The 26,716-nt window shown below is 42.3% G+C and overlaps 2 protein-coding genes across 2 annotated transcripts; one reads left to right on the top strand and one right to left on the bottom strand.

Moving 5' to 3' along the window:
- The first annotated feature begins 559 nt into the window (after positions 1-559).
- slc30a5 (solute carrier family 30 member 5) lies at positions 560-7,704 on the top strand. The gene is made up of 16 exons (XM_061068190.1): positions 560-1,027; positions 2,327-2,449; positions 2,538-2,604; positions 2,737-2,822; positions 2,950-3,037; positions 3,125-3,212; positions 3,316-3,392; positions 3,498-3,668; positions 3,765-4,053; positions 4,158-4,366; positions 5,094-5,251; positions 5,346-5,475; positions 5,590-5,899; positions 5,987-6,213; positions 7,205-7,333; positions 7,432-7,704. Exons 1-16 carry the CDS (start codon positions 957-959, stop codon positions 7,600-7,602), a joined length of 2,394 nt encoding a protein of 797 aa, XP_060924173.1. The 5' UTR covers positions 560-956; the 3' UTR covers positions 7,603-7,704.
- A 242-nt stretch (positions 7,705-7,946) lies between these two features.
- Positions 7,947-26,493, bottom strand: LOC133009850 (MAM domain-containing protein 2-like). Its single transcript, XM_061077395.1, has 15 exons — positions 26,385-26,493; positions 26,138-26,248; positions 23,916-24,196; positions 21,917-22,001; positions 21,690-21,827; positions 20,160-20,437; positions 17,309-17,402; positions 15,944-16,090; positions 15,644-15,763; positions 15,394-15,542; positions 13,435-13,534; positions 11,537-11,695; positions 10,363-10,616; positions 8,402-8,486; positions 7,947-8,280 (listed from the first exon to the last, which is right to left on the bottom strand). The coding sequence occupies exons 1-15, from the start codon at positions 26,413-26,415 to the stop codon at positions 8,234-8,236; spliced, it is 2,079 nt and encodes a 692-aa protein (XP_060933378.1). The 5' UTR covers positions 26,416-26,493; the 3' UTR covers positions 7,947-8,233.
- Positions 26,494-26,716: the final 223 nt, after the last annotated feature.

Genomic DNA, 26,716 nt, shown 5'->3' with positions numbered 1-26,716 from the left:
ATTTATAATTTATTTTTCTTTAAGGAGTAAACTGTGGTGACAGGTTTTAAATAGTTTAATTGAAAATAAGCAGAAAACATGAGTAACAAAGTAAAAAATACTTTGTCTTAGTTCTTAAGTATATGTTTCAGGTATCTGTACTTTACTTGACAATCTCTTACTTTTACTTCCAACATTTTGACACAAATATCTGTACTTTTGACTACATTTTACAAACAGGCTTGTTACTTTCCTTTTAATACATTTAAGGGGAATTATCAGCTATTATTTTAATTATCAAATGTTTTTATTTTTAAATCTCTTCTCTGGATCATGATGAATTCAAGTGGAACACAAACATGATTTTAATAATCGTTTTATTTGATCTTTTTTACTATTATTATTTAATATAATATAATTCTAACATAATGTGCTTTGTTGTTTGTTTTTAATTGTTATGACTTCACTTTCTTGATGTTTTCAAGTTTTCAAGTCAGATAAATTAGTAAAAATTAAGAAACCATCAGTCAACTTCCGGTTCTGCGCAGAGCCTGTACTGCGCATGAGCGACGCACTTACGTGACGTGTCCGGAAGTGCTGTGTTCTTTCTTGTTTTCTTTCTACTTTCCGCTCTTCGTCGCTTATTATCGTCAAATCAGACTTTTATATAAAACATTAATCGTTTTCACGCTTGTGTTTATTTGAAGTTCTCCCAGCGGAAGTGACGTGGTGAGAAACTCTGGATAAAAACCCACACCAGCTTCCCAGAGGGTTTAGCTAGCATGCTAACCGGCTAGCCGCTGCTTCCTGTGTGTTTACACAGTTTAACCGGCCTGGGTTGGAACAGGAGGATGCGTGAGAGCCTGGAGGAGCTCGGGTCTGTTCTCCAGCTGTGACCGGCTTCTCTTCAGCTTCCAGGCCGAGGACATGATCAGCTAACAGGGACAGGAACCACAGGTCGAGGCTGGAGCTCGAACATGGAGGATAAGTACAGCAGCAACGTGCTGTCAGGAGGGAAGCTGGGGGTGGTCGAGGTGCCCAACTCCAGGTGGGTCTCAGTCTCATCCTGGTAGTGTGAGTGTTTATTATAGAATTACATCATAGCATATGTGAGGTGAAGTCAAGACAGGTCAGAGGAATGGTGTGTCAAGTATTATTACACCCGAGTATTCTCACACCTGAGTATTCCTACACCTGAGTATTCCTACACTTGAGCATTCTTACACCCTAGTATTATTTCACCTGAGTATTCTTACACCCTAGTATTCCTAGACCTAAGTATTCTTACCTCTGAGTATTCCTCCACTTGAGTATTCTTACACCTGAGCATTCTTACACCCTAGGATTCTTTCACCTGAGTATTCTTACACTTAAGTACTTTCACCTGAGTATTCTTACACCTGAGTATTCTTACACCTGAGTATTCTTACACTTGAGTATTCTTACACCTGAGTACTCATACAACTGAGTATTCTTACACCTGATTATTCCTACACCTGAGTATTCTTGCACATGAGAACTCTTACAGCTGAGTACTCATACACCTGAGTATTCTTTCACCCTAGTATTCTTAAACCAAAGTATTCTTACACCTAAGTATTCTTACACCCTAGTATTCTTTCACCTGAGTATTCTTACCTCTGAGTATTCCTACACTTGAGTATTCTTATACCTGAGTATACTTTCACCTAGGTATTCTTACACCCTAGTATTCTTTCACCGAAGTATTCTTACACCTGAGTATACTTTCCCCTTAGTATTCTTACACCCTAGTATTCTTTCACCAAAGTATTCTTACCCCTGAGTATTCTTTCACCGAAGTATTATTACACCTGAGTATACTTACACCCTAGTATTCTTAGACCTGAATATTCCTACACCTAAGTATTCTTACACCTAAGTATTCTTAAATTCTAGTATTCATTCACCTAAGTATTCTTGCACTTGAGTATTCTTACCTCTTACATCTCAGTATTCTTACATCTCAGTATTTTTACACCTATATTATTTATTAAACTTGATTATTGCATGTTACTTATTATTACTTACTTCCTGATGCTCTAATGATGTAAATTCCCTCCATTGTGAAACCAATAATTGAATATTTTATCTTATTTTATCTTCGAACAACTACACACCATCATTGTTGTTTTGCATTTTCTTCATCGTGCACTGATCACTGTTGTTCCACAACACTGTAAAGAATTACTGCAGATAAACGATACGTCAGCGAACCAACCACAAAACTCTGGAGGTCTTGATGTTACACACTCACAATTGTGAAAATGTAGGTTCTATTTACAATCATGTAGATAATATATCCTCTTCTATGTGGTTTCCTCCTCAGGTTAACCAGGTACATTGTTCTACTGGTCGTCTCCAAGGTCCTCAAGGCTCTTGGGATCTTTGAGTCGTACGATATCCTAAAAGTTGTTCACATCGTCCAGTTCATCTTCATATTGAAACTAGGGTGAGTAATCCTGAACTTATACTTGTTGTTATGTAGTATTTCTCTGTATTTCTCTAAGATGCTGACAGAGAGTTTTCCCTTTTTACAGGAGCGCTGTTATTCTGCTTTTCTTTCAAAAGCCTTTCTCCTCCGGTAAAGTCATCTCCAAAAGACAGGTGTGTTGGATTTCAACTTCTATCCACCAGTTCTCCATCATGCAACACAACCAGGACATACATGTAACTGATAGTGTTTTAATACATGTTAACACGGATCCTCTGTATTAATGCCTCTGTTTCTCTCTCTAGTGGATCAAGTTACTGAAACATGCTGTGTTCAGCTGTGTCGTCTCTCTCCTGGGATTCTTCGGTCTGACTCTCTGTGGACCTCTCAGGTGAAGAGTTTTCTTTATAACAGAAACTTGTCTAAGACAGTAGGAGCACAGTTAGTTCATTTAACTCTCTGTGTGTTTATTGTGTGTGAGTGTTTGACATATAATAATTAAATCCTGGTTTCCACAGGACGCTGTTGCTGTTTGAGCACAGTGACGTGGTGGTCATCGCTCTTCTGGGCGTCCTGTTCACCAGCGCGGGGGGGGGGCCCTCTAAGGTAGGAGGACACAGAAGCTCTCTTTAAATGTTCGTCCCTCTCAGGTTTATCTCCTAACCTTATATTCATGTCCTTTACTCTGCACAGACCAGAGGTGCTGCCCTCTTCATCATCGCAGTGATCTGCCTCTTCCTCTTTGACAACGATGATCTCATGGCCAAGATGGCCGAGCACCGTATCCTTTGTGTTTTCACTGTTTGTCGACCTGCCTGGATTGTGTTGTGCATTATCATACGTCACTGATTGTGTTGAGTTTCCCTTGACTGGTTTTCTTACAGCTGAGGGACATCACGACAGTGCTCTCACTCACTTCCTCTACACCGCCATCGCGTTTTTAGGGGTCGCAGATCACAAAGTAAGAGAGAGACTCACTCCACACATGAAAATGAGGGGAAATTTAATTTGACCACATCCTACATTAGTTTTAGTTTGTGTTAATTGTGTCTTTTCTTCTTGTCAGGGTGGAGTTGTGCTTCTGGTGGCCGCCCTGTGTCTGAAGGTGGGCTTTCACACAGTCTCCAGGAAGTTATCCGTGGAATTAGGTGGAGCTAAACGTCTCTACGCCCTGGACAACCTGGTGTCTGCCATGGTTCTGCTGCCCTGGGTCATCGTGCTCTCAGTGACCACAGACGTAAGTGCAAAGACTAAAACTGTGACACTATCACAATGTCCTTAATCCCCTTTTTAAATTGTGCTTAATGTTCTACTCCTTGTGTCTCAACTCCAGAGTAAAGTGGACTCGTGGTCGTCCCTCATCCTTCCTTTCGGGATGATCATCTTCTCGGTGATGACCCTGGAGTTCTACGTGGAGGCCGTCTGCAGCGCCAAGATGGAGACGCCCAGATGTGCTCGCTACGGCACCATCGCCCTCTTCCTCAGCGCCCTGCTGCTCGCCAACTTCTGGACACACCCACTGACAGACCAGCTGCGCTCCATGAGCAAACCGCCTCAGGAGGTCATCACGGAGCACGTGCTCTCCGGGGGCGTGCTGGTCAGCGCCATCTTCTTCATCATGGGTGAGTAGAAGGGAATCGGCATCTTCTTTGTTCTATAGCTGCAGATATCCGCTTTGATTTCTTCTCACTGTCTCTTCTCCGCCTTCATCTCTCTCTCTCCACAGCGACCAGCATTCTCTCGTCTCCCTCAAAGAAAGGTCAGAAGGGCACCCTGGTGGGCTACTCGCCTGAAGGGACCCCCCTGTACAGCTTCATGGGCGACGCCCTGCAGCACACGTCCCAGTCCCTCCCCCGGTTCATCAAGGAGTCCCTGAAACAGATCCTGGAGGAATACGACTCCAGACAAATCTTCTACTTCCTCTGTCTCAACCTGGTACGTGCAGCGTCACAAAGACTCACAACTGAATGGTTAAGGCTCCTTTATGCTACTCCGTTTTGACGGACACGGACAGATAGGACCGCCCTATCCGCCGTGGAACGCCCTCTCCGAGCGCCTGAGCGCCGGTGCAAAAAAACCCGCTGTCACGACTTTAATTCCACTTCTATCATGACACTGTTTCTACAATACCGTCAGGTTAGAAGCAAACACTGGGTAGTAGTTAGTGTCGGGAGTCCCTGCTGACTGTGTGTGGAAGCTGGGGGGAGCTAGCTGGGAGGGAAGCTAGCTAGCTCCGTGTAGCTTCAGGCTGTGGAATCAGCAACACAGTTCGGAAACAAGACCGGGGAACCGCTGCGCTAAGAAATGATTACATCAGCATTTTGACCTGCTGGGTGTCACTTTATTTTATTTAGTTGCCATCGTAGCCTACACTGTGTGTGAGGGAAGTGGGGAGTAAGTAAATAAACAGCGTGGACTTCTTCCGATTACTCGTGAGGTAGGCTTCTCCAAGCTTATCTTCCGTTGCGCCACCTACTGTTCTGGCGGTGAATTGTTTTCAGCACGTAGAAGTATAAATGAAAAAGTGTCTGTTCATCCATCCGTAACGGATTCGAAGTAGCATAATGGAGCCTTTACTGTCGTCTAGAGAAATGTTTCGATCTCTCTTTTCACACTTGGAAAGTTTGGATTTTTCTGAGATATCTTGCTCTGTGCGTTTCAGGCCTTCACCTTTGTGGAGCTGTTTTACGGGGTTTGGACCAACAGTCTGGGGCTGATCTCTGACGGCTTCCACATGCTGTTCGACTGCTCCGCTCTGGTCCTCGGTCTGTTCGCCGCCCTCATGACTCGCTGGAAGGCCACCAGGATTTTCTCTTACGGGTAAAAGTCCATTGAGAACATGTTGAAAGGGCTTCGATTGGAGATGTTGGAATCATTTTAAGTATTTAACGGTTTTGTTGAATATGTCCTGCAGGTATGGTCGTGTTGAGATTCTTTCTGGATTCATCAACGGCCTGTTCCTGATGGTCATCGCTTTCTTTGTGTTCGTGGAGTCAGTCAGTCGTTTGTTGGATCCTCCCAACATCAACACAGACATGCTGACGGTGAGTGAATCGGCTTCTGACCGAATGTGCACTCGGTTCCTCACTTTTTCCAAAAATCAAGTTCAAACAAATTTGACATTCTATTTGTTTTGACTGTTTCTGGTTTTCCTGTAGCCGGTGTCGGTCGGGGGGCTGCTGGTCAACCTGGTGGGGATCTGTGCCTTCAGTCACGCTCACAGCCACGGCGGCAAAGCCTGCTCATCCAATGACCACGGCAACTCGCACCATGGCCACTCCCACAGCGAGCACAGCCACGGAAGTCACGGCCACTCCCACGGAAATCACGGCCACTCCCACGGAAGTCATGGCCACTCCCACGGAGGGAACAGTGGGCACGGCAGCCACGGGCACTCCCACGGCTCGGGGGGAGGAGGTGGAGGCGGAGGAGGAGGTGGAGGTGGAGGCATGAACGCCAACATGAGAGGTGTGTGTGTCACACAGAAACAAACCCAATAGAAAGGAAGCGTTGCCAGATTTGAGTTATCATGGTTTCTTCTTTATCTGATTCCAGGTGTTTACCTTCACGTCCTCGCCGACACTCTGGGCAGCGTCGGCGTGATCATCTCCACCATCCTCATCCGCCAGTTCGGCTGGTTGATCGCCGACCCCATCTGCTCGCTCTTCATCGCCACGCTCATCTTCCTCAGCGTCATCCCGCTGATCAAGGACGCCTGCGAGGTTCTTCTTCTACGATCCCCCGTGGAGAACGAGAAGGAGCTGAACATTGCGCTGGAGAAGGTGAGAGGTCACAGGCACTGAGAGAAATGTTACTGCACGTTAAGTGTGAAGTGAGGATTCTGAAATCAGTGGAATGTTTTTTGAAGGATTACCACTAGGGTTGGTAATGAATATTCGAATATTCGTCATTAAGAATTTATTCGAATAAAAATCCAAACCTAATGAATAATCGTTCTAGTCCCTCACATTATGAGAACTACATCTTCCGGTATCTTGCGGGCTGACAGTGAATCGACTGCGCACACGTCTTACCCCAGAACATGTGAATATGTTGATTTTCATGAACAAGAACACATAGATGGGCCTGTGATAGGTAATGTATGCCCAGGCAATCCATGCAGGCAGTTGTTTAATAGCCTGATGTTTGTTAGCCATGTCTCAGAGCCTACAGTAGGCTAGCCTGTAAGGTAGCTATAGCCTACATCTTGCTAATAAGTTGCCATGACTGTAAGTTTAAAACAATGATCTAATTTGGCATGAAGCCATGTTTTGTTATTATTCTTTTGTATTTGTGTTCAGTCTGATGACCAGTGAGCTCATAGTTTTACGTTAAGTAGCGAAGTTAAAACTCATTGTCAAATAATTAGGCTGCCACCAGCGTCGGGAAGCCTGAAGTTTAAAAGAATGGATGTAAGTCATAAGACCGTGTTTTTTTCTTTTTAAATTTTTTTTCCAATGTTATTATTATTTATTCATTTTTCAAATGAATATTTGAATAATTGTTCAATAACGTTATGAATATTCGAACATGAAAACTCCTGTAAAGTCCCATCCCTAATTACCACAAATATAATTTAAAGAATACTGCCATCTAGCTGTCGTAAATAATTAGAAATCTATATATTTTTTTTAGCATTGACACAGTCTCCCAAACATGATATAACATACGAATATGTTAAAAATGATGCTTAGTAGAAACATGATATTTTATGCCACGGGTTCTTATTGTTATCTTAAATGTCCTGATGTTTATTTCCCTGTGTTTTTCCAGCTGGAGAAGATCGAAGGAGTTCTGTCGTACAGAGACGCTCATTTCTGGAGACACTCGGCCAGCGTGGTCGCAGGAACCATCCACCTGCAGATCATGGCCGAAGTGGTCGAGCAGAGAATCGTGCAGCAGGTCACTTCCTGTTCTTACTTTTCACGATAATCCTTTTCCTGCACGTTACCTCAACCCAGAGAACTGTTCTGATTCCTCTGTTTATGTCTTGTTCACAGGTGACGGCCATTTTGAAAGACGCCGGAGTGAACAACCTGTCGGTGCAGGTGGAGAAGGAGGCGTACTTTCAGCACATGTCCGGACTCAGCACTGGATTTCACGAAGTCCTGGCCATGACTCAGCAGATGGAGTCCGTGAAACACCTGCAAGACGGGACGTGCATCATGTGACGTCCGTCCGTGGGACCAAATGAAACTTTTAGTGATTCCTTTCCTATGAAATGTACAGTGTAAGTATGAGTGGTTTGAATAAATCTGAATATATTGGTTTTATCATTGCGCCGCCATGCGTTTGTTTGTGTTCAGCTGCTTAAAAATTCATATTTTATTTGGATTTGTGTCTTATTCACCACACCAGAAGTCAAAACCTTTTTCTTTTGTTATTTTATGCCAATGCTGAGAGGCCTGAAACCTGTATTCTCTCAAATAACCAGCAGGGGGTATCATAGCTGTGTCTTGGCCTCTGCTGTTACCGATGAAAAGACAAACAAGAGTCATGTGGAAGAACCGTCTCTCTTTATTTGAGCGTGGAGCATTAATCTAATGCATATAAATGTGAAGACAAACACAGTTTAACAAACTCTCTGTTGCTACGGAGCAGGAAGGAAATGTCGACTATGACACAACTGATATGTTTGGCTCCATGAAAACAGAACTACATGATGAGTTTCACCCAAATTTATTCCTACAGGTTCTGACCGACATGTTTTTTCCGGGGGTGGACAACACGTTAAGTCGTCTGTAATGTGCAAAAACAATATGTGATCCCAGGGTTCATGCATCTGACCGAGCGGGCGGTTCTCTACTCGATCTCGTTGGAGGTTCCCACGCTCGCTTGAATCTCCATTTCTGCAGGGGAATAAAAAAGCAAGGAAGCTGCTTTATATCTTTAAATAAACATTGGTTAATTTCCTTTCTTTCTAGGATGTTTAATCCTGAGGAACAGGTTGAATATCTAGTTTTTTCTTACCTGGGCAGGGTCCACCTTCCATGGTGATGTCATCTATGGCGATGTCGCTCCTCACTGAAGAACCTCTGGTCGCTTCAAACACGAGCTGGGACGAGAGGAAGGGAAACAGTGAGAGTTTAGATTATTTGAGAAGCTGTTGGAGGTTTTTTAATGTCTCCATGTTTCCATTAAAAAGAGAGCAGTGGAAAACAGAACCTCTGCAAAGGCCTGTTAGTGGCAAGACCGTGGGTTCAGCACAACCTCTTTCTGTTGGCACGTTTATGGGAAAGTGACCTAACGCTGGTGGAGACTGGTTCCCACTAACATTCCCTTCTCACTGACATAATCTGCTCTCATGTCTCCTTTAAAGCTGCCACAGTTTTCTGTGATCAAACCCTCTAACAGGCGAAGCGGCTCTTGTTTTGGCAGAATCGTATTCAACCCACAGTCGAGGCTAAGTTCCTTTCTGCTCATTCCTCCTCCTGCACTCGCTCTTCCTCCCTTTGGAGAAAGTGATGAAGTTCTGCCATCACGGTGTCTCTCTGCAGGATGAGATCACATCTGTATCCTGTGCAGACGTTTAGTACAGAAGCTGTTTAGTGAGACTGTAAATTAATCAGTCCGATTACTATGGAACAAGATAAACATCGACTTCATAATTATTCATCATGAAATCTAGTTTATAAACGATTCATAAATCTTTACAAATATTTTGAAGCTTTGCCCAATTTCTCTTCGTGGAAGATTTCCTGTTATTTTTTTAGAATAGATTTGGCTCCAGGTTGATCTCGTCTCATCCAGGAAAAATTTGGGCCAAATATTTCTCCGAAACGTCAGCAAAGTTATAATTCATCCTGTAATATCCAACCTGAGCCAAATATAACTAAACTTTAACTCAGTGTAGATTCTATTCTGTTTATTCAAAGTGTTTTTCTTTCTCCTTCAACCTCACTGTGTTTCTAATTTCTTGTTTGTACGTTAACTTAACGAAAAGAACCCATCAGCTCCTCTATATTGAATTTCTCATGTCAAGCTGTGGTTCCACCTGAAGTCCAAGAAAACCCAACCACAGATTTAAGAGACGTGTGTAGACGGATCTAAATCAAAGTTTGAGAACTGCATCACAAGTCAAACTCATCCAGGTTCAGGTTCTTAAATCTAAAATCTAATAAAACTAGGGCTGGGCAACGATTAAAAGTTTTAATCGGATTAATCGCATGATTTCCCTGATTAATCACGATTAATCGCATTTGTATACGCAAAATCCAATAATGAATTAAAAAGTAGTGTATAGCGCAATTTTATTTTCAATGTTCTGCCATATGAACGAAAGTGCCATAACATTTGTTGTGCAAACACTTTTAACATCAGCATTTAATACAGTAGCAGTTAAATAAAATATTCAGTGTAAATCTCAACTTAACAATGTTATCAAAGCAAATACAAAATAATAATAAAGCTCAATGCCACTGCCAGGGCATTAATGTTATCCTCTTCGTTATGAAAAATGTATTCTCCTCCCTGCGTCTAACGTAGTCTGCCGAAGCCTCGCTCCGCTCGCTGTTTCGTTGAGTGATTTGCTGATATCAACTGTGTGTTTTGCATTTAGGTGATATTTTAAACTGGAAGTTCTCCGGTGATCAGAAAATTCACCTTGGCAGTGACTACAAATTACTTTGGTTCTGTCGACTCCGCCGTCTGGAAGAACTTTAAAATGAAAATGGCCATGTAAAAGCTCCGTACCCTTATCCATGGTTGTTTATCCGCCAATTATTTTCTTTTTTCCGGTTCCGCAGCAGTCAGCAACAGACTTTCACAAAATAAAAGCCTGACTTTCACAATAAAACAATAAATAATCAAACCTGAGTTAATGCGAGATAAAATAATTAATCGAGTTAACTCATCACTTGAGTTAACTCGATTAAAACGAGTTAACTTGCCCAGCCCTAAATAAAACATCTCTGAGACTCTGCTCCTCTTGCCTGATGCAGGCTGTCGCTTTGATACTCCACTCTGGCCCTCAGCCAGGCGATGCTCTGCTCGCCGCTCTGTTGCCACAGCAACACGTCGTCGCCGCCGTTGTCCAGGTGGACGCTGAGCCGGCCGGTTCCAGAGCCGTACATGTGGTAGTAGAAGCTGAGACACTGGGACCCCCTGGACCCCCTCAGGGGGCGAGAGAGCAGCCGGGCGTTCTGACCCGACAGCAGGGGGGAGGCCTCCAGGTACAGGTAGTATCCTGTCAATCAGAAGGCAACAGGTTGGGGTCATCACTAGGGTTGCAAAGGGGCGGAAAGTTTCCGGTAAATTTCCGGAAAGTTTCCATGGGAAGTTAAGCTCGGGAATTTTGGGAATTTTGAAAAACAAACAACTACGCAAATTAAACGCTGAGCAATAAAAACATCATTCAAAACTCTATTTTAAAGATGTATGGAATGTTGAGTTTCAACCCTCCACTGTGCATTCTTCCATCACATGCACAGATAACTCCCAGCATGCTTCACTCTACAGCAGGGCTATTGAGGCCTGCTGTAGAGTGAAGGACTAGTCAGGTAAGTTTCCATGATATTACTGGGAAAACATATTAGCATGCTGATTGAGGATTGTTCATCTGTTCATCTAGACTATTTCCATTTATTTATCCATCAATTGTAAAATATGTTTACAGACGATTCCAATTGTTTGGCTAACTATTTATATCTCTGGCATTGCATTAGTGTTTTTTTACAAACTTTTTTCTCATCTTATTCTACAGAACAATGCCACGTGCACTCTCTCATGTGTGGAGACATTTCACCCCATCCAATGTAGAAGGAAAGGCTGTGTACATTTGCAAATACTGTGCAAAGATCTATGTTAAGAATGACACAACGATGCAGAAGCATATAGTCAAGTGCCCAAAGTTTCCTCAGGACTCAAATCAGCCTATGACAAAACAAAATATTTATATTTATGTCTGTATATGACAAGGTAAACACAGTTAGTATAAATTACCCACAACATTTCCAGTTTATTCCCGTATATTCCCGTTAATTCCCGTTAATTCCCATGGAAAGTTTCCAACTTTGAATATTCCCGGAATTTTGCAACCCTAGTCATCACAGCTGTGGACATGCAGATGTTCCAGAGGTGGAGGCTGAGGGGGAAGGAGCTGCTCACCCAGTCCCGCGGTGTGGTCTCCTCTGGGCCCGGTGTAGGAGGTGGGGGTGGGTCCTCTCCTCAGCTCCCAGTCTGCAGCGTCTGTGTGTTTGTCCTGAGTGTAACCGCACAGCCCGGCCTCAAAGTCACAGTGCCCGGGGAGGGGGGACGCCAGCGAGCCTGCAGCATGGGGGGGAGGAGGGGGTTAATCTGACTGTAGCATGATACATGTTTTCATATTGTTTTCTTCAGGGTCGTCTTTGCTGAGGCTCAGATCTTAAAGCTCAAAGCTGGAAAAACTGAAAAGCATCTTTCAGGAAATTGCACAAAGATCATCTCTCCAGTCTTGCATCTTATTATGATCCAAGTTTTTGATTTAAAGTTTTAAAGTATCAAAACGTTTATTAAGTTTCTGATTAAATATAGAGCCCTGGTTAGTAACAGTTTTTTTTGTACACTTTCTTCAGCATTACGAGCTGACTCATCTTGTTTTATATGACATGTTTAAATTTGCCAGGGATTAATTCCTCGACCTTTATAATAACAATCAGGCACATTTAGGGGACTGACATCTATGAGTGCTTAATTTCAGATTTCAGAACTATATCATATTTGAAAAGTAAGGCTTTAACCCCATATTGCCTGAATTAATTTCCAATAATATAAAAAAAAATATTATTTGTGTTTTTGGCTGTCATACAGATTCTAAATTAAGTGGAGATTGTTAATTTCAATATAGCACATACAATAGATATACAATTTAGGTATGAGGCAAATTAGCGACATTAGGCATAACGGGGCATAACCGTAATTTAACACATTTTCCAGTCTCTGGTATGTAGATTATTATATTGATGCTGCTTTTGCTTGAAATTGAATAACAACATATGTTTCTGTAAAATCATTGCTGTTCCATCATCACAGTATTTCAAATACAGCTTAATATCTCAAAATAACTTTGCTGCACAGTACCAAGGGGCTAGTATGTATTCGCCACTCCGACCACTAGATGGCAGCAGAGTACTTCCAATACCTTCATGGTATGTGTAGTATTTGCACCATCAGGCATCAGTGGGATAAAAAGACCGGGATGGGGTTTGAGGCGAATTCGCGACATTCGTCAACAAGGGATTAAAACTAAAGCTCGAATGTGTAAGGGAGTTTGTTGTCTCAAAAAGTTTATTAAGTTTCTAATAAAACACTGCCCTGGTAAGTAACATGTTGTCACGTGTTTTAAATATTTTACACCCCTGATGAGGAGGTTGTGTTTTTATCTGTGTTTGTCTTTTAGTTTGCAGACTTATGTAAAAACTACCTGACAAATTACCATGAAACTTAATGGACCGATGTGTTATGGGACAGGAAAGAACTAAATTAAATTTGTTGAATGATTCGTTTTTGTGACATTTTTTAAAATTTTTCCAGGGAATAATTCCTCGACCTTTATAATAACAATCAGGCACATTAAGGGGACTGATATCTATGAGTGTGTACAGATTTCAGATCTATATCTGTAAAGATATACATCCATCTGTAAAGATATAAATTTAGATGTATATATTTTATTTTCTATTTTAAATTTTTGATATTCTTTTTCATTGTTATTCTATTTTACTCTTTTTTATTCTATTTTATACTATTTCTATTTTTATTTTATTTTTTTGGGTTGAAATTACTGAGCATTGCTTAAAGAGAGTGTGTGACCCAAGCATTTCATTGACAGTGACTACTTCATGTTATCTCTGTGCATTTGACAATAAAAATCTTGAATCTTGAATCTTGAATCATATTTGAAAAGTAGGGCTCTAAACCTGTTACTAGCTCTTATGTATAACGGAGTTTGTTACAGTTTGATTGATTTAAAGAGCCTGTTGGGCCTTGGCTGAGGACATGAGATCCTCTGACTCGTCTCTTGTTACCTGTTGCCGGCAGCTCACAGTCTCCGAGCTTCACGCTGACGTCGTCCAGCGCCACGGAGCCACAGTCCCAGAAGCTTCTGCAGGTGCTGATGAAAACCACCTGAGGAGCAGAGCAGGGAACAGGAAGTGAGACGAGACAGAACCCGAGGAACTTGATCCACTGACGGTTGTCTGATTGAAACCTGAAGCCACGAACACTTTGTTGTGGTCGCTGCTTCCTGCTCACGTGGTTTGTGTGAGACTGTGAGATGAGATGTGAGGAAGGAAAGAGATTCATCGTGTTTTAAAAGAAAAGAGAAAGAAAAGTCAGTGTCTGGAAAAGCAGAGTGAGTTGATCTTCATCACGAAGGACGTGTGAGGAAGAGGATGTGTCGTCTGAGAACAATAATTTATATATATATGTATGAGTTTTTATCACTTAAATATTGTTTTTCTTTCTTCTATCCATCTTGCTTCCTTTCCTTTCTTTTAGTTTCCTCATCCTTTCCTTTCCTGCTTCATTCCTCTCCTCTCCTTTCCTTTCTTCCCTCCTCCTTCCCTTCCCTTTCTTTACTGCTTCATAACTCTCTTCTCCTTTCCTGCCGTTTCCTCCTCCTTTCCTTTCCTCATTCACTCTTTCTTGCTTCCCTTCCCTTTCTTTGCTGCTTCGTTCCTCTCCTCTCCTTTCCTGCCGTTTCCTCCTCCTTTTATTTCCTCATTCACTCTTTCCTCCTTCCTTTACCGTTCTTTACTGCTTCATTCCTCTCCTTTCCTTCCGTTTCCTCCTCCTTTCCTTTCCTCATTCACTCTTTCCTCCTTCCTTTCCCTTTCTCTCTCCTTCAGTCCTCTCCTCTCCTATCCTTCCGTTTCCTCCTCCTTTCCTTTCCTCATTCACTCTTTCCTCCTTCCTTTACCTTTCTTTGCTGCTTCATTCCTCTCCTCTCCTTCCGTTTCCTCCCTCCTCCTTCCTTTCCCCTTCTTTCCTTCTTCATTCATCTACTTTCCTTTCCTTCCGTTTCCTCCTCCTTTCCTTTCCTCATTCACTCTTTCCTCCTTCCCTTCCCTTTCTTTACTCCTTCATTCCTCTCCTCTACTTTCCTTCCGTTTCCTCCTCCTTTCCTTTACTCATTCACTCTCTCCTCCACCCTCTCAGACTGAACTGTATTTCAGCTTCCTTTCCTCTTTCCTTTCCTTTCCTTTCCTTCAGTTTCCTCCTTTTCTTTCCTTTCCCTTTCTATCCTCCTCCTTTAGTTTCTTCCTCCTCCTTTCCTTTCCCTTCCTCCCTCCTCCTTCCTTTCCCCTTCTTTCCTCCTTCATTCCTCTCCTCCCCTTTCCTTCAGTTTCCTCATCCTTTCCTTTCCTCCTTCATTCCTCTCCTCTCCTCTCCTCTTCTCTTCTCTCCTCTCCTCTCCTTCCGCTTCCTCCTCCTTTCCTTTCCTCATTCACTCTTTCCTCCTTCCTTTACCGTTCTTTACTGCTTCATTCCTCTCCTTTCCTTCCGTTTCCTCCTCCTTTCCTTTCCTCATTCACTCTTTCCTCATTCCTTAACCTTTCTTTCCTCCTTCATTCCTCTCCTCTTCTCTCCTCTCCTCTCCTTCCGTTTCCTCCTCCTTTCCTTTCCTCATTCACTCTTTCCTCCTTCCCTTCCCTTTCTTTCCTCCTTCATTCCTCTCCTCTCCTTTCCTTCCGTTTCCTCCTTTCCTTTCCTTTCCTTTCCTTTCCTTTCCTTTCCTTTCCTTTCCTTTCCTTTCCTTTCCTTTCCTTTCCTTTCCTTTCCTTTCCTTTCCTTTCCTTTCCTTTCCTTTCCTTTCCTTTCCTTTCCTTTCCTTTCCATTCCTCCCTCCTCCTTCCTTTCCCCTTCTTTACTCCTTCATTCCTCTCCTCTCCTTTCCTTCCGTTTCCTCTTCCTTTCCTTTCCTCATCCACTCTCTCCTCCACCCTCTCAGGACTGAACTGTATCTCCACTCCGTGACCTCTGACCTTGGACGGCTGAGATGTATGGAAGGTCACATCTGCAGCGATCCAGATTCCTCTGGACTTCTCTCCCTGGCTCCAGATCTTCTCCTGGCTGCCGGCTCCGTGCTGCTGCTGCAGATACACGGCCAGGGCCTGCTCCGTCTGGTTGAAATCTGGTTGAAACCTGCAGTCAGTGAAATAAATCACAGCCAATGAATCACACACAGAAAATCTAATATCCTTCAGGGAGAGGCGCTTGTGTGGTGGCGCTCACCCCTCAGAGAGAAGTAGAAGCTCAGGCAGTACTTCATGTTCCCGGGCAGAGTCGGACCCGACAGGCGGCTGACGTAGCCGGAGCGCGGGGTTAGCCGGGAGTTCGCTAACAGGAAGGATCCTGCAGGAAGGAGAAAGCGTTTATTTCCTGGAGGAATCTGCTCGTCAGGGACCGAGTGGAGATCTCAGATTCACAGCTCTCTTTGTTTGAGACCGTTTTCATTCAATGGTTCCACTGTTTTTAAAGCCAGTTGCATCATTTCTGTTTCAAAGGGAAACTGAGTTCTCTCTGTTTCTCCACCTGCTCCTGTGGTGTGGTCTCCGTTCCTGAAGATGTTGGGCTTCACGGAGACTCTCCTCCACGACGAGCCCGTCACCTGGTCCTGGGTGTAGCTGCAGAACCCGGACTCAAAGTCACAGCTGGCCACGGAGGGGTCAAAGGTCGGCTCTGTGGAGACACGTGGAAGGAATCAGCGCTTTCATGGCTTGATAATAATTCACATTGTGTTCAGGTCTTTATTCAATTTAAAGGAGCTGGAGGATGATACGTTTTAGATAGATAGATAGATAGATAGATAGATAGATAGATAGATAGATAGATAGATAGATAGATAGATAGATAGATAGATAGATAGATAGATAGATAGATAGATAGATAGATAGATAGATAGATAGATAGATAGATAGATAGATAGATAGATAGATAGATAGATAGATAGATAGATAGATAGATAGATAGATAGATAGATAGATAGATAGATAGATAGATAGATAGATAGATAGATAGATAGATAGATAGATAGATAGATAGATATTTTGATAGATTGATAGATAGATAGATAGATAGATAGATAGATAGATAGATAGATAGATAGATAGATAGATAGATAGATAGATAGATAGATAGATAGATAGATAGATAGATAGATAGATAGATAGATAGATAGATAGATAGATAGATAGATAGATAGATAGATAGATAGATAGATAGATAGATAGATAGATAGATAGATAGATAGATAGATAGATAGATAGATAGATAGATAGATAGATAGATAGATAGATAGATAGATAGATAGATAGATAGATGGATACTTTATTAATCCCGAGGGAAATTTAGATCATCCAGTAGCTTATACATTTAACACTTAAACACCTCACTGACATAAATCACATAAAAGAACATATTTACAGATAGAGGAATGGAATGCAATGATGTGATTGTGTCAATGTCCAGTAGGGAAGTGTTCTTGTGCTGCTGGAGTGGAAAGTACAATAAAATATATATATATATATATATATATAAAACAACAAAAATATATACATATATAAATATATAAGAATATGTAGTAATATAAGAATATGTAGTGGTAAAGACCGTGCATGGGGCTAGTATTGCCAGTAAAGGGATGGACAGTCGGTTGGTATAACAATGAGATGAGAAGAGAAGAGTAGTTTGACCCTTCTTTGCCAATGCTTTTCTTTTAACCACCCACAGAACAAACTACTGTTCCTTCTACGGTCAATGGTCTTTTAGTTCTTGTAAAATATGTTGTTTGTGCGTCCTCATCCCTCCTCCCCCCCCCTCTGTCCTCCCTTTGTCCACCTCCTTCAATTTAACTCTGAGATAAACACGACAGTTTTAACGAGCGTGAGAGCAGCTCACCGGTGTCCGAGCTGCAGAACTCTGAGGAAAAGGAAATGTCATCGACGGCCACTCGTCCGCCTCTCGGACTGTTGAACGTGACTTCAAACACGACCTGATGGGACAGATGGACACATGGAGACAGACGCTCGTAAACAAAGACACATAAATGCACAGATGTTGATTTAAGGATGTTTTTCTGGTGCCAGCAGAAAGAAAAGTCAGCGTCTGGAAAAGCTTTGACAACTTTGGCATCAGAGTTGATCTTCATCACGAAGGACGTGTGAGGAAGAGGCTGTGTCGTCTAAGAACAATAATTTAGTTTTTATCACTTAAATATTCGTTTTCTTTCTTCTATTCACCTTCCTTTTCTATTTGTTGATGTCCTTTCCTCTTTCCTCTCCTTTCCTTCAGTTTCCTCCTTCTTCCTTTCCCTTTCTTTCCTCCTTCATTCCTCTCCTCCCTCCTACTTCCTTTCCTCCTTCATACCTCTCCTCTCCTTTCCTTCCGTTTCCTCCTCCTTCTGTTTCCTCATTCACTCTTTCCTCCTTCATTCATCTACTTTCCTTCCTTCCGTTTCCTCCTCCTTTCCTTTCCTCATTCACTCTTTCCTCTTTCCTTTACCTTTCTTTACTGCTTCATTCCTCACGTCTCGTTTCCTTCCGTTTCCTCCTCCTTTCCTTTCCTCATTCATTTTTTCCTTCTTCCTTTCCCTTTCTTTCCTCCTTCATTCCTCTCCTCCCTCCTACTTCCTTTCCTCCTTCATACCTCTCCTCTCCTTTCCTTCCGTTTCCTCCTCCTTCTGTTTCCTCATTCACTCTTTCCTCCTTCATTCATCTACTTTCCTTCCTTCCGTTTCCTCCTCTTTTCCTTTCCTCATACACTCTTTCCTCCTTCCTTTACCTTTCTTTACTGCTTCATTCATCACCTCTCCTTTCCTTCTGTTTCCTCCTCCTTTCCTTTCCTCATTCATTCTTTCCTCCTTCCTTTCCCTTTCTTTCCTCCTTCATTCCTCTCCTCTCCCTTCCTTCCGTTTCCTCCTCCTTCTGTTTCCTCATTCACTCTTTCCTCATTCCTTTCCCTTTCTTTCCTCCTTCATTCCTCTCCTCCCTCCTACTTCCTTTCCTCCTTCATACCTCTCCTTTCCTTCCGTTTCCTCCTCCTTTCCTTTCCTCATTCACTCTCTCCTCCACCTTCTCAGAAGGAAAGTTTTCTGGTGCCAGCAGCCACGACAGAACTTATACGTCCACCACGGAGGTTATGAATAATATAATATACACTCATAGTATATTATATTATCTATTGTATAGTCAAATACTTATATTTATACCTCTACTATATATCATATCATATTATATCATACTCTCTGTATATTCTTTGTATATATAAGTCTATATACACATATTTATACATGTGTACATGTTATTATTATTATTATATTTACTATTATTATTATATATACTGTTGCTGCCATTATTACCATATACTGCTATTATATTGGTATAATTACTATCATATATAAATATATATTATGTTATATTATATACTATATATACTGTACTATTTTTTTTATATACTGTGTAACAATAACATTACCATCATATCATCAGTACTATTACCATCATCTTGCCACTGCACCTTATCTACCTGTTTATCTTGTGTTTCTGTTTTTATTCTTTCTACCTCAATATTTTTTATTTTATTCTATTGTATTGTATTCAAATATACCGGCTGCTATGACGACTTAATTTCCTTTCAGGGATGAATAAAGTAATCTATCTATCTATCTATCTATCTATCTATCTATCTATCTATCTATCTATCTATCTATCTATCTATCTATCTATCTATCTATCTATCTATCTATCTATCTATCTATCTATCTATCTATCTATCTATCTATCTATCTATCTATCTATCTATCTATCTATCTATCTATCTATCTATCTATCTATCTATCTATCTATCTATCTATCTATCTATCTATCTATCTATCTATCTATCTATCTATCTATCTATCTATGTATCTATCTATCTCTCTATCAATCTATCTATCTATCTATCTATCTATCTATCTATCTATCTATCTATCTATCTATCTATCTATCTATCTATCTATCTATCTATCTATCTATCTATCTATCTATCTATCTATCTATCTATCTATCTATCTATCTATCTATCTATCTATCTATCTATCTATCTATCTATCTATCTATCTAACCATCTATCTATCTATCTATCTATCTATCTAACCATCTATCTATCTATCTATCTATCTATCTATCTATCTATCTATCTATCTATCTATCTATCTATCTATCTATCTATCTATCTATCTATCTATCTATCTATCTATCTATCTATCTATCTATCTATCTATCTATCTATCTATCTATCTATCTATCTATCTATCTATCTATCTATCTATCTATCTATCTATCTATCTATCTATCTATCTATCAACCTATCTACCTACCTATCCATCCATCCATCCATCCATCCATCCATCCATCCATCCATCCATCCACCCATCCATCCATCCATCCATCCATCTATCTATCTATCTATCTATCTATCTATCTATCTATCTATCTATCTATCTATCTATCTATCTATCTATCTATCTATCTATCTATCTATCTATCTATCTATCTATCTATCTATCTATCTATCTATCTATCTATCTATCCATCTATCTATCTATCTATCTATCTATCTATCTATCTATCTATCTATCTATCTATCTATCTATCTATCTATCTATCTATCTATCTATCTATCTATCTATCCATCTATGAAGGTTGAATCTACTCATTTCAGAAGTCTTAGTATCTGTTTCTGAGACATGCAGCTGTGGTTCCTCTCTGACCTGCACAGAGTACGGAGCCTTCAGGTCCACCTGCACCGGGATCCACTCGCCCAGCGTGCCGCTCCACTCGCTCTGCTCCTCCAGCTCCGGCCTCCACAGCTCCTGGTACTGGCCCAGGCGGTCGCGGGTGTAGACGGAGAACAGGTTCCCTCTCTCCGTGCTCCGCTGGTACTGGAAACTCAGGCAGCCGGACATCGGCACCGTGGTCATGGGAGACACCAGTTTGGCCACTTCCTTGAAGGTCTTGGCGTAGATGGAGTCCACGTACATCAAGTGACCTGAGGGACGAGAACATAAAATCCCCAGATTTAAAAGGTCATCGTTAAAATGATCAAAAAGACAGTGAAAAAAGGAAAATCTTGTTCAAGTAAGGAAGCCTGTTAAGAGGCGGGTGAGATTCAGCTAAAACGCCTGTCTGAGGAGAACCGAAAGTAAATTGAAAGCTGTTCTTGAACCATTTAGAGTACATGCATGATCTTGGTCTCTTTTGAAAGGTAACATTCTGAACTTTCCAGAATCACTCTAAGTGCGCCTGGCATTTAGTAATAGCAGTTGGAACACAGTTAATGAGGTTTTTATTTCCGCCTGAACATGTTCTGGTGAACAGATGCCTGCAGATGACTCCAGCTGGGACTGATGAGCTGGAAAACACACTGGGACCCGAGCATGAAGCCTTGACTAGCCCAGGTTCAAATTTGATAACAATACCACAGAAAATGAATATTTCACAGATTTTTTCCTCAGGGCATGTCTAGGCGTTTTCCACAAAGGCCATTTGGAACCATGGTAACCAACTAGGCTAAAAAGGCGACTTATACACTCAAAATCATACATTTATATAAAGGAGGCAAAACCAGTCATATGGCAGGGCTCTGACTCCCCTCAGTGCAGATGTGGGTCACATGTCACTAGAGTTGCATAGGGGCGGAAAGTTTCCGGTAAGCTATTGGCTACAGGGCTACTGAGGCCTGCTGTAGAGTGCAGGACTAGTCAGGTAAGTTTCCATGATATTACTGTGGAAAATATATGAGCATGCTGATTGAGGATTGTTCATCTGTTCATCTAGCCTATTTCCATTCATTTATCCATCAATTGTAAAATATTTTTACAGACGATTCCAATTGTTTGGCTAACTATTTATATCTCTGGCATTGCATTAGTGTTTTTTTTACAAACTTTTTTCTCATCTTATTCTACAGAACAATGCCACGTGCACTCTCTCATGTGTGGAGACATTTCACCCCATCCAATGTAGAAGGAAAGGCTGTGTACATTTGCAAATACTGTGCAAAGACCTATGTTAAGAATGACACAACGATGCAGAAGCATATAGTCAAGTGCCCAAAGTTTCCTCAGGGCTCAAATCAGCCTATGACAAATCAAAATGTTTATATTTATGTCTGTATATGACAAGGTAAATACAGTTAGTATAAATTACTCACAACATTTCCAGTTCATTCCCGTTAATTCCCATGGAAAGTTTCCAAGTTTGAATATTCCCGGAATTTTGCAACCCTACATGTCACTCACCTGTCCTGTTCTGGAAGGTGTGGTCGTCCAGCAGGCCGTTGTGGAGCAGCTGGACTTCCCCTCCTCCCACGTACCAGTTCACGTTGGCGTTCCACTGGTTACTGTATCCACACAGATGAGACTCCTCGAAGTCGCACTCTGGAGACAAGAGAAACGTGAACAATCATCAAAAAACAGTCGTGCTGCTGTAACTGTATCTGGCAGCAGATGTGTGTGATGTCACCGACCCAGGCAGAATCCGGGGCTGATGTGGATCTCGAAGATCGCCACGCTGCTAGCCGGGCCGCCTCCAGGTTTACCCTCGATGACGACCTAATCAACAACACCTGCTCAGTAACGTTAGCCAGAGACAAACGGCGTGCCACACCGATGACATCATACACAGTGAGCTACAGTACGGAGGGTTGGGGGGGGGGGGGGTCACCCATGAGAAACAGAGAAATCCAATTTAGTTTCAGAGCTCGTGTGAGCAGCAGGTTTGAGAGGAAGAGACACACCCTGATTATAAGATGAGGTCAGGGCCCGTACATGTGTGTGTGGGGGGGTCGGGTCAAATCCCACATTTAATATAATTAGATTAATATTAAACGAATCAAACAGTGAAGCAACGAACAGCAAATATTTAAGTCTATAAACACAAAGGAGACTTTAACCAACATTCACTTCCTTATTAACTCGATTTTGGTCTCCACCAACTCCTGAGAAGAACTAAGTGTTAACAAGTAGAACGGAGTGAACAGGAAGTAGACGTGAGGAGAGCAAAGGTGCAGTAAAACCAAAACAAGGAGCGAAAAGAGGCTTAAAAGCTCTGTAAGTATGTCACATAGCCTTTCTTTTGTAGCCTTTCGTTTGGTATTTAGGGAATTATCATAATTCACTTTCTTTATAACATTCAGGCCTCGAGGAGAAGATCGATATCTCTCATAGTCAGAAGTTAGATACATACGTCTAATAAAGCTCTTTAGTGGCCGTATCACTTTAGAGGAAGTAAACCATGAGCGGCTGTTTCCCTCCTGCGTTCAATCTTCATATTAATGCAGTTTTGAATCATTTCTGAGTCGATGATTTGAAGATGATAAAGGAAAACGTGCTTCACAGAGACTGAGGTCGTTTTGGTGGCTTTTGTGTGGAGAGAAAAGTAAACATCGACCTTTTAGTTCTATATTTAAACCCGTGATATACAATTAACATTTTTCCACCTTGGTCTGGACTGGAAAGTGTTTGTGCGCGGAGGCCCCCCCCCCCCCTTGCCTGAGTATTGCCGAGGTCACGACCCTGTCAGAGTCGACTCTGCCTCTGCACGTAATATAAACATGTGCTGTACTGGTCCCACAGTGTTTGGATAGTGTGTGTCCCTGGAGGTGTGTGTGTGTGTGTTACACACTTCATATTGTGTGTTTAATCTCCACCTATATCTGTCTCTTCTATAAACAGCTGCTTGAAAGGTGGATTTCTGCAGCTCTCAGAACCAGGGCTGGAAAAATCAGCAGCTTTAGTTATTACAACATTATTTCCTTGTTTGTAATCAAAACAGTAATTTATCTAATTCAGCAGCTTCAGAGGAATTGACAGTTATGTTGCTCATGACCTAATTTCAGCTTGATTCATGCATCTGTGAAATCGATTTTCTGCTTTCAAAATCACAACTTCATTTTAAAATACTGTCAAATGTTATTAATTACTGGAGATGTTAAGACTCTATCTCTTGTAATATGACAATTTTCATACTTTCATAACATTTGGTCTCTTTCTCTATATACTTTGCTCTAAGTCTCTTATTTTTACAGTTTTTAACACCGGTCCTTGAACTCCATCATGTATAAAACTAGATTTATTGTTTTTTTATCCACTTTTATTTACGATTCCCCAAACACTAAAATCTAAATTTATATAAAACTTACTTGTGTTCATTGTACCCAGATGATGAATGGTTTTTAATCTTTCTGCCCTTTTCTAGCCACTCTAAAATATCAAATGTCAAATTCTAAGAATCGAAATCTTGCAGATTCAAAAACATTCAAACATTCAAACTCCTCAGAGGATGAACCCTTTCCATGTTGAGAAGTCGAGGCCCCTTTTCTCTCGCTCCATCATCTGCCTGTATGTTAATGTTTCCATACGATGGATTAACCCTAAACAATCTTCAAAGACCATTAGAGAAGCTTTAGACTTGTTTATATCTGACGCTGGAACATTCTAAACACAGATTGGACGCCCGTGTTTTACCCTGTAAGGCTCGGTGCTGTTCTGCAGGTCCATGCTGGAGATGACCCAGCTGTCGGACGGCTCCCGGCTGCTCCACAGAGGCCGGTCGAAGCTCCTTCCCTCGGAGCGCTGCAGGACCTCCAGGCTCCCGGAGCCCGTGATCTGGTACACCAGCCTCAGGCAGCTCCACTCGCTCTGCTCCAGAGCCGGGCTCAGCAGAACCCCGGTGACCCCGGGTGTCTCACCTGCACTTCCTCTCTCTCCGTCCTGCTCGTCCACCGAGTCCACTGCCACAAAGTGACCTGGAACCAGGAGGTGGGAGGGATTAGATGAGACACAATGTCAGGAGAGTTGAGTTGCATGTGTGTTTTGAGGGAAGTAGACGTTTTGCACAAGGATGTCCAAAGACAAACTACTTGGTGACTTGGTGCAAAGTGAAATCCAGCTCAGCTCTAACAGCAACATGGACTGGGAGCTGTGTCTGTGCTGCAGGCGCTCGGAGATCCCTGCTCTCCTCTGTCACTTATTACTTTTCCCTGTAGAGAGCCCTCGCTGCCTCCGGCCTGCTGCATCCTGACAAACACATGTGTATTCATGTGTATTCACTGACACACACACACACACACACACACACACACACACACACACACACACACACACACACACACACACACACACAAAACCACCAGGGCTGAGCTCATCTCTCCACACTTTCAGTTCAATTCAAGATGAATGTTTGTGTTTACGTAACGTGGCCTCACACGCAAACATGTTGCCTCAATATGCAGAAAGTGCAGAAGAAGAAGGACAAAGCCTTGATGACTTGTTTTCTGTTGGAGCTCAAACTGTGCAGCACAGAGAAGTGGACGGAGAGAACAAATGAGCAGGAACTGCATGAGCACATCATTAACGCACCAACCGGCCTGACCTTTCTTAACGAGCCGGCGGCAACGAGGATGGAAACAGGAAAAGAGAAAGTGGCTGACGTCTCCCGGAGGAAAAGGAGACGGTGAGACGGGCTGTGGAGGTTTGAGAAAAGTTAGAGCGGAGAAATGTGGTGGGAAAAAATCACCAACTCTTCAAAACAGAGTCTGGCAGCAGATACAAAGGACAGTGAAGGAAGTGACTGTACCACTCAATCCTTCATTTATCTAATATATTAATATCAGTTTGTCAAACAGGAGGATTTTTCTCAACACTACTAGTTTTTGGTGATTGTTGCTCAAACAAAATCTGCAGTTTGAATATATGTTTAAAGAGAAACTGACATTTTTGACTTTTTCCCACATTTCTGAACCTAATTACAGACAAACAGCCAGGAAGTCAAGTGATAATGACTTTGTTTTTGTCTGTTTGTGGTTTTGCCAAATGAGAATATGATGTCTGTTGGTTACACACAGTGCTAGCATCAAGCAGCTAGCTTAGCTCTGTCCATAGTTAACATGGTGTTTGTGCACAAAGCAAATGTCTTTCTGCTAAAAGCCTCCTGACCTTCTCTGCAAAGGAACACAGGGTGAAACAGAATTCTCATTTAGTTTGGACAGATGGAAGTTTATTATATTCTGAAGCTGCACTTGCACACATGTAGTTTGACTATTGCCCAATCACGTCTGATGTGTCGGCCTCTGGACTCCGTCCTGAACCGATTCCTGCTGACATGCTTTCTCAAATGTAGGTAGTTTGGTTTATGGTCGGGGGTTTTGTGTGATTAAAGCAGAGTTAAAAATCTGAGAGAGTTTCCTGTAACATCAACATGATCTCCACCTCTTAAAGCATGGCCCCAGCTCATGTGACAGGGCCGTGCAGCTGGGGGCCCTCGGTCAGGCCCCTCAGCTGCAAGGACTTCAACCCCCACACATGAATCCACATGTGAGCAGATGCAGCAAATGTCAGAGTCGTTAAAGACACTTAAATTGTGACGTAAATTAAATCGTTAAAAGCATTTTGTCTGTTTCCTTTGATCGCTGTGACATTACGTCGAGTTTTGGCGTGTGCCGCGCTCGTCTGCTTCAGCCGAGGTACCAACTCCAGCAGAATGCCTAAATGTGTTCTTCACTGACTCCAGATGTGCAGACTGAGATCAATGCACACCAGATGTGGTGGTACGGTCCATGGTACGGTCCAAACTCAGCATCACAGCAAAAACCTGTTCCTGTTACTGGTTTAAGAGCCACAATACAAGCATCTAAACTGAAGAGGGGGTGAAGACACAGTGTGAGATCAGATCTGTGGAGGTCAGGTACCATCTTTGTGAAGGGTCCAGCTCGAGAAGTCTGCATCTGACGTGTACTCGCAGGTGCTGGATTCAAAGTTGCAGGATCCTGGCAGCAGTCGGTTGTGGGCTTGGACGGCGGCTGCGACCACAGACAGGGAAAAGGAGAGAAAGAGGGACAATTAGAGAGAGAGAGAGAGAGAGGGAATGGTAAGTATGAATCACGGCAACTGGCATTAACAGCACGGTGCCCTCATGCACCATTAAAACAAACTCACCAGCCAAAGTCAGGAGGTACAGTAGAAGCATCGCAGCTTTCTGTGGGAAATCACTCAACTCTCGGAGGAAACCAGAAAAAGCAGAAGCAGGTTTTGCATCCAAAGTTTGAGAGACAACAAGTAAAAAAAGTTTTGTTTTTGAAGTTTCCTCCTCGGTGTGTCGGTCGGTGTGTTTCCTGAGTGTCTCTCCAGCTCTCACACTGGCAGCACACTGCAGACTCTCCACGGGGAAAAGTGTGGGTCTGCAAGGAGGAGGAGGAGAATAACAGAGGGAGGAGGAGGAGGAGGAGGAGGAGGAGGAGGAGGAGGAGGAGGAGGAGGAGGAGGAGGAG

The sequence above is a fragment of the Limanda limanda genome, chromosome 1 (genome assembly GCF_963576545.1).
Source record: "Limanda limanda chromosome 1, fLimLim1.1, whole genome shotgun sequence".
In the NCBI taxonomy this organism is placed as follows: Eukaryota; Metazoa; Chordata; class Actinopteri; order Pleuronectiformes; family Pleuronectidae; genus Limanda; species Limanda limanda.
The sequence above is the reverse complement of the archived record's forward strand: the minus strand, read 5'-3'. Positions and strand labels throughout refer to the sequence as shown.

What these genes read in the sequence shown, in the direction of transcription:
- slc30a5 (XM_061068190.1), top strand. Translation starts at nt 957, where the DNA reads ATGGAGGATAAGTACAGCAGCAACGTGCTGTCAGGAGGGAAGCTGGGG. An exon ending in ACTTCCTCTGTCTCAACCTG is followed by an intron (nt 4,367 to 5,093) that starts GTACGTGCAGCG and finishes TGTGCGTTTCAG; the next exon opens with GCCTTCACCTTTGTGGAGCT. An exon ending in TGAACATTGCGCTGGAGAAG is followed by an intron (nt 6,214 to 7,204) that starts GTGAGAGGTCAC and finishes GTGTTTTTCCAG; the next exon opens with CTGGAGAAGATCGAAGGAGT.
- LOC133009850 (XM_061077395.1), bottom strand. Translation starts at nt 26,415, where the DNA reads ATGCTTCTACTGTACCTCCTGACTTTGGCTG. An exon ending in CAGCCCCGGATTCTGCCTGG is followed by an intron (nt 21,828 to 21,916) that starts GTCGGTGACATC and finishes TCTTGTCTCCAG; the next exon opens with AGTGCGACTTCGAGGAGTCT. An exon ending in GTTCTGCAGCTCGGACACCG is followed by an intron (nt 16,091 to 17,308) that starts GTGAGCTGCTCT and finishes GTGTCTCCACAG; the next exon opens with AGCCGACCTTTGACCCCTCC.